Here is a 7,557-nt window from a genome sequence, read left to right as displayed (position 1 = left end):
GATTCAGAAGTGTATGTCAAGCTGAACCAGAAACCACAGATACAGGAGGCAGGGTCTGAGCAGATGTACAATAGGCTGCAAGTAGGAAAGAAATCACTTGGTTAGGTTTTCTACACAATAGGAGTTGATGTTGCTAAGCACCTCGCAGCATCTGGCCTCGCATGTTCAACAGCATTCTGCACTCCGTCACGTGCCATCGGTCGAACAGGAAGTCACTGTGCATCACAGCTCACTGAGCATAACCTACAAAGCGCATCACCTCTAAGTTAACTCAAGGATGAAGAACTTCGGAAGTGTCTTTTTCCATTCCTTACAGGGCTAAGCTCCTTCAACCATAAAGCGCTGCATTGGGATCATCGGAATCGAAAGGCAAAGTTTTGGTTCCGCATTTCTATAGATAGTAGATGGCGTATGATATTGAGCAGTAGTAGTCAGCACCATCCTCAGCCTCGACCTCAGAGATGGTCAAGATGCAGGCATTGATGGTGGGGTCTTTGAAGGCAGAGAAGCGGTCTGGAATCTCAGAGGACTTGTGCTTGTCTGCCTCTGAATTGTAATAGAGCAGGTACCTCGGTGGATATCCAGGTCTCTGCTGGTACCACGAAACCCCATAATCCTTGATGTGGTACCCAGAGTTCAAGGAGCAGGACAGATTCACGGTTTGTCCTGGCAACACTAAAACAAAATCTGGCTGAGTCAGCACTGGCTGGGACCTGGAAGCTGCAGGAAACAAGGACAGTTATCAACAGATTGTGCCAATCCCTCCCCCAGTCCCTAAAATGTTACATCCATCCTCTCTAGCATTGCCTCTTCTTTCTCATGCAACTCCTGCTCCAACCACAGTTTAGCATGTGCCTCACCTCGGCAGCCCACATGAACCCGTCTCCCAAGCGCAGCCCACCTTCTGTGCAGCAAGTTAGCACACAGCCACCACCACGTGATGCTCTCCCTCTGAAATAACTGTGTGGCTCAGTCTCAGACGAGAACTTACCTGACACCAAAACCCCTGCGAGGAGGAGAGCCAGGATACATAGAACCATCTCGAAGGGCTTTGAGGGAGAGAAAGGGAAGAAAAGTACAGCTGCTTTACAGACAGACCCCTGACCTTGTTCGAGTCTGCAGCAGCTGTAGAGATGAGGGGGACCAGGACAGAACAAGCAGGTCTATGCAAATATGTGCTGGGACTCAGAGACCACATCTGCTAATCAGGTGATCCTGCACTGCGTTCTGTAACAGTCTGTCACGAGACACACGTTATAAGGATGGGGCTTCAATCAACGAGAAGCAAGAACATAACATTTCTGGGATGGCATCCCAATGTTATTCAGGGTTCTGCCATTTTATTAATTGGTTCTTTTTCCTACCTGGTGTTTCCCCAATTGATATGTTTATGGAGAGTGATCATATCTGCTCTCAGCCTTCTTTTTGCAAGGCTGAACCAGCTAAGCCCTTGTCGTCTCTGATGAGACAGACTCTCCATTCCCCTGATCATAGTAGTAACCCATATCTTCATCTACTCCAGTCTGAGTGAACAGAATTAATGACCAGTTGTACACAGTATTTTAGTGGAGGTCTCACCAGGGCCTTGTAAAGTGGCACTGATACTTCCCTACCTCTGTTAGAAATTCTTCTCCTGATACATCCTAGGATCCCATTTGCCTTATGTAGACGTGCTGGGTAATGGAGAAAGGTGGTCCATATGAGTTTAAGGAAGAGAATAGGAAAATGTGGACAGTAATCCAAAAAGTTATAACAAAACTAGCAGCCTGGGGGAGCCTGCATGGTGTTGTGCTGACTACATTGTCACAAATACAAATGCTTTAACTCCTGGTCTGATATACCTGTTATGCCAAAATGTGTTAGGGCTGTGCTTCTATAAACCTGGCCAATTCTTTGCCATTGAAGCAAGCCCATGGTCGTTCTTTAGGACAAGATGGTGTTGGAATCTCCTGGCTGTGACTTTGTTGACACCGCAGTTCCTGTGACTTCACCAGTGACAGCACATCAATAACAGCCAATAAGGATAACAGCAATAATGACACTAGTAGTACCCAACAACACCTTTTTCATGTTATCAACCTTTAATCAGCTGCTAGAGCCAGGTTGGTCTCCACCTCTGTTGTTTCCAGTTTATGAGCTTCCAGTTTATAACAGAGGTTCTTGGGATTAGTTCCAAAGCATGTGACCTTGAATTTTGTACTACTGAGTTTCATCCCATTTCTATTACTCCAGTCCTCAAGATCATCCAGTTCTTCACTGTGTGGTCTTAAAATCCAGTTACAGAACCACTTTTGTTTATTCTTCCATTTGATTTAAATTGAATCAATTTATGATCACACAGTTCAAGGTTATTTTCTATGACCTGCCATTCTGTAATGTCCTCATTATGTACCAAGCACCATATTTTCTTGGTTCAGTGACTATTTGCTGAAGAACTTCATCGGCTGTGATATCCAGGAATATCTGGGCCACACCATTCTTCAAAGCATTTGTTCTCCAATGTATTTCTGGAGAGTGAAAGTCTCCTATAATGACACAATTCCCAGTAGTATTTATCTCCCTAATAACTTACTGAGATGTCAAACCTAGAGGTCTAAAGGAAACTGTCACCACTACCCCAGTAGAATCTCTTCCACCATCCTTCCCATTTTGTCCCAGATGCTGTTTTATCCTTTATATAGTCTTTTCATTACAGTCTGTCACAGCATTAATATACAAGGAAAAATCCTGTCTGAACTCCAACACCCTCTTTAGTTACATTTCCCATTCTTGGCTCTTCTCTGCCCCAAGCTCTGTCAGGAAATACTGCATGCCTATAAAGTTTCTATGGAGTACTCATTCCAAGATAATGTATATCCCCCATAGCTTGTGTATCAGGTCATCGTACTGGAGAGTTCAATACAGGAACGCTCATAACAGTAATTCAAAGGAGTTGCCTGCTGCCCGCTTCAGTGGTTTAAAGGACACGCTCTCACACATTGGTGCTACATTCTCTTCATTGTTTCTTGATAGAGATTGCTTGGTTTATAATTCCTTTAACCTAAGGCCCCAACAAACAGTGCACTGACTAGCCATGCATCTGGATGGGGAAACAAAGAAGGGTTGACAGAGGAACTGGGTTGGAGTGACTACATGGGCTTCACTGGGAATGAATAGACCCTCAAGCAGGGAAGAACTTTTCATGGACATCAGTGGGGAGATTATGTTGATGGAGAGAGTGGGAGGAAGGATTCTCATAAAGTTGGAGATTCAGATAAGCATCCACATCTAGGTCTTAGATCACTAATGCCTAATCCCAACTGGAAGGAGGGGTCTGCACAACTTTTTGCAAATTACTGGGAATTAAAACAGCATAACATTGAAAAAAATACTAGAGTGTGGTGTTCCCAATATGAGGGAAATTCTGACCTGGGTTTTGCTATTGCTGATGCAGAGAAGAACATCAGCCTGGTTCACACACAAGGGTTTCTCATTGCTTCACTCTGAGCATTTAGACTTAGAAGATAGCAGAGCTGAACTTCAGCTGAACTTGCTTGCCCTTCAGTTGAACTTGCTCAGACAGTTCCTCCTCTCTCCCCAAAGTGCCTTCATTTTAATTAAACTCTTGCACCGTTTTCATAGTGTTGTCTCCTTTTATTACTAGTTTCTGCCGCTTTGATTTTCCTTGTGTTTCTTGCTAATGGCAACTGTCTCTAGTGGGTTATGGAATAGAGAAAATCCCACACAATTTACTGATTCGTTTTGATGCACTGGCTGGGGGAGTAGTTAGCTGATTGCACGATTTCACAATGATTACACACTTAATTTATACAACACAATTTTATTTTAAAACTCTTTGCTACGTATATAACACTGCTTAGATTTAAGAAACACCACAAACATTAAAAACACAATAATTGCATATATCAGAAACAATGCTCTGAATGCACTTCCTTCCCAAACAATGCTATAAGAATTAGTGTTACAAAAACAACTACAATTACAACTAAAAGTTAAATTTGAATCAATATTGTTATTTTTCATAATATATTTACAATCCTAGAATTCCGAGAAGCCAAATACCAAAATATGGTTTCATTCCTCAGTAGTACGATTTAATGGGTTGGCCTCAGTAGTACGGTTCAATGGGCTGGCCTCAGCAATACGATTTAATGAGCTGGGCTCAGCAGTGATAGGACTACGTCCCCTTCCTTCAGTCCCTTTCGGGCGCTCCGCGGCTTCAGCGTGAACTAAGAGATTCGTGTTCACGGAGAGGTTGGATTAGGTGATCAATCTAATCCGACCTTACACTTGCGATTCTTCCTTCGTTGTTCTGCAAGTGAAGTCACCTCCAAATTGGGACAGTAAGTTACAGGTTTTTATTGAGTGAGCTGCCGTCAGTGGGCTCCTCCTACTCAATTTATCATAACTCCCAAATTTGGGCTCGGATTTTACTCAACAGAAATTACCTTTGTTGAGCATTTTAAATTACTTTTAGGGAGACTTCTTCCATATCACTGTAAATACCTTTTTTTTTCCAGTCTGGTTAAAAGGCCTTAGGCTTTGATGTCTCGGAATTTAGGACATTTGCTTTCTTTGTAAAAAACTTCTAAAGATACAATTTAAATTAAGGTTTTAGGTGAAGTCAAGACATTTTGCACGTAGCTCCAAAACAATGAGCTAGATAAGGAGATAAATCCTATCTTCTTCCTGAAACTGGCTAATGGGCAACCTTTACAAACATTCAAACTATTTCATTCAATATGACAGCAACTTGTAAACCTCAACCCCAACCCTGCCCACTCTATCCACTACCCACAACCTCATAAACCCACATTATAGACCCAGGCCTGCTACAGATTCATCAATACACCACCACTGCTTTCCCCCTGCACCATACATCTTCACTCAGATGTACATATTGTCTAGCCACCTTCTGTGTTTATCCCAGGACATGTCTGTGCATCTGCTCCTTTCCCTTTCTATTGCCTTTTCCAGGAATTACCCCAAATACCCCAGGACCTCAACAACATCTTATTGATATAAAATGGCATTGAATTCCACTCTCGAATTCAAGTGAATGGTAATAAGTCATTGACGGCACCATTTGCACAGTTCTAGTAATCACAATGCCAGACCACCAGAATGGGAAGGGACCAGAGGTATTTCCAAGTTTGCAAAAGAGGGTCAGAGAAAATGTCTGCTCTGGAAGAACAGTGACAGCCAAGTGTACAGTACAGTGAGGTAGGGAGTAGAAATGCAGTGGCTCTCCATGCCTGAAGGTGCTGAGCACAGTCCTTCACAGTGTGTGCCATGGAGCTACCAAGGAGGTTTATGCCCTGGTTCCCTGTAAGCCTGTGTCACTGTGCGCTTTGTGGGTGTTATCCAAAACTGAGCAGTAATAATCAGCCTCATCCTCTGACTGCACACATGAAATGTTCAAATACCCTTCATCGAGGCTGTTGTCTTTGGAGCCAGAGAATCTGTCTGGCACGCCACTCTTCTGATTTCACCACTTGTTACCCAGTACCGCAAAATGAAAATGGGGGCAAACCAGATTTTTGCTGGTACCGAGATACACAGTAATCCTTGAACTTGGCTTCAGCCATGACACATTTCAGAGTGATGGATTCCCCAGGGACAACAAATACAGAAGGCTGTTGAGTCAGGACAGGCTGGGTCTGGACAGCTGCAGTAAGCAAAGGCAATATTATTGAGTTTTGCAGTGAGTAAGCAATGTTGCCAGCTGTTCTTGCAAAAGTCATTTAACCAAATCACTCTCTACACCCCTGCACCTGCCTGTTAATCTGATGGAGACCCAAATGCCATAACTTTATTAAAAGTTGCATCAAGGTTAGAGACCTGGCCAGGAGATGCTGCAACTTCTTTCTGAGCTTTCAAGTGTTTCCCTAGCGAAGTTATAGAGAAACTTGGCATCACAAAGTTCACAAGAACTAAGAGAGACACTGAAAAACTTATATGCCAAAAAAAGGACAAGGAATCCCAGTGCCGAAGGAAGCTGGGCTGGCTTGATTGGTCTCCACTGAAGGCTTTAGAAGAAACAGAGCCCTGCAAAGTCCTTCTGTCTATCCTTGTTCTACTGTGGACCACATGAGCTTTGCTGTGGCATTTAGAGGGCCATGCAAATCTGTCACTCAGTTGGGGGAATGTAGGTGGGGAATTGGTTTCCATCCCAGTGTCAGAACAGACACTGAAACCCTCGCATGCAAATAAAGAGTCTTCAGTGAGCCAGGCCAGATGCCCTGCTATGCCCCAGCAGCAGTGACCAGTGCCCCAGGAAGCCAGAAATTCAGTAAAAGAGCCAAACATTAATCTAGGGTCATTTGGAGATAGTTTGTTTTCTGTACACTACAGCCTTAAATGAATGCTGATCTTCATTCACAGTTTTACTCTTGTAAACTAAGATTGGAAAGTACCGTCTCCATGTCACTAGTCTGCATCACAAATCCCAAGCCCAATCCATGGAGACATGACCAGGCCAGGTCAGACCAGTGGTCAGTCAGTCTAGTGACTTTCCCTTAATAGGGACCAGACCCTGAAAAGGAAGGTGTACAACAAGGAGTGACAGGCAACAGTCTGGAGGGCTGCTTTCCTGTGGTGCTTGCCCCAGAAGAGACAGGGCTGAATGAGACTGCCTGATGAAGACAGCAGACTATTCAGAGCAGCAATAGTGAAAAATCCACACCATAGGGGCATGAGCAACAAATGTCAAGGGGTTAAATCATTTTATCTTGATTTGATATTCTAGGAATACGTGACTGTGCAGCACCTCCCACAGTGAGCCCAGATCTTGACTGGAGCCCTGGAGATGACTGAAATAGATCATTGCAATACTGATATTCTCCAGTCCCTAAATACAGCAGTGACAGGCAGGGACAGGAGCAAAGCTATTTGAAATCAGGTGTTGAGCTGCAATGCCCTCCAGAGGGGACTGGCAGCTATAGCATTGCCCACTGCTTCACGGACAGTCAGTTTGTACATGCGGCGTTCCCCTGAGGAGTGAAATGAATGAGCAAAATTTGTCGGGACATGCACTGCCTGCATGCAATCTGTTATAATTCGTCCCCCTTCTGTGACTTGTCTCACTTTATAGGCAGCAAGGGATCCTGCAAATAGGAGGGCAGAGGGGTAGGTTTGAAGTAGCCAGACTTTATGATGGAAACACAAGTGTAGATGAGCTCACACAGCACCACGAGGCCCAGCCTGAATTCACTGCACTCTTTCTTGTGCTACAGTCCCTGCCGTATCAAAAGCAGGGATTGTGGTGCCCACCTCAGAGGTGTGCAGTCAGCACCAACCCTGTGTCACCCACACCATACACTCTGCCAGTTCTTCAACCTGGTGCTGACAGGATCCAGGAGCACGGGAATTGTGCTCCCCTGAGACTGGTATTGGGCCTGGCTTTTGCTAGGCTACACATGCTGCCCCTTCCTCCCCATTCACCCTTACAATAGCATGGCAAAGCATGACCCAGAATGCCCCATCCAAGGGGACGCCCCCCACCTACTGGGAGACCTGCAGACTCCAGCATCTATCCATGCAGAGCATCCAGACCAC

General features: G+C 44.6%; 1 protein-coding gene across 1 annotated transcript; it reads right to left on the bottom strand.

Moving 5' to 3' along the window:
- Positions 1–391: 391 nt before the first annotated feature.
- Positions 392–1,040, bottom strand: LOC102373464 (pre-B lymphocyte protein 3). Its single transcript, XM_006019934.1, has 2 exons — positions 992–1,040; positions 392–720 (listed from the first exon to the last, which is right to left on the bottom strand). The coding sequence occupies exons 1-2, from the start codon at positions 1,038–1,040 to the stop codon at positions 392–394; spliced, it is 378 nt and encodes a 125-aa protein (XP_006019996.1).
- Between the last annotated feature and the right edge of the window lie 6,517 nt (positions 1,041–7,557).

This window comes from Alligator sinensis, unplaced genomic scaffold, assembly GCF_000455745.1.
Source record: "Alligator sinensis unplaced genomic scaffold, ASM45574v1 scaffold505_1, whole genome shotgun sequence".
In the NCBI taxonomy this organism is placed as follows: domain Eukaryota; kingdom Metazoa; phylum Chordata; order Crocodylia; family Alligatoridae; genus Alligator; species Alligator sinensis.
This window is presented reverse-complemented; position numbering and strand designations above follow the sequence as displayed.

What these genes read in the sequence shown, in the direction of transcription:
- LOC102373464 (XM_006019934.1), bottom strand. Translation starts at nt 1,040, where the DNA reads ATGGTTCTATGTATCCTGGCTCTCCTCCTCGCAGGGGTTTTGGTGTCA. An exon ending in CGCAGGGGTTTTGGTGTCAG is followed by an intron (nt 721 to 991) that starts GTAAGTTCTCGT and finishes TGTTTCCTGCAG; the next exon opens with CTTCCAGGTCCCAGCCAGTG.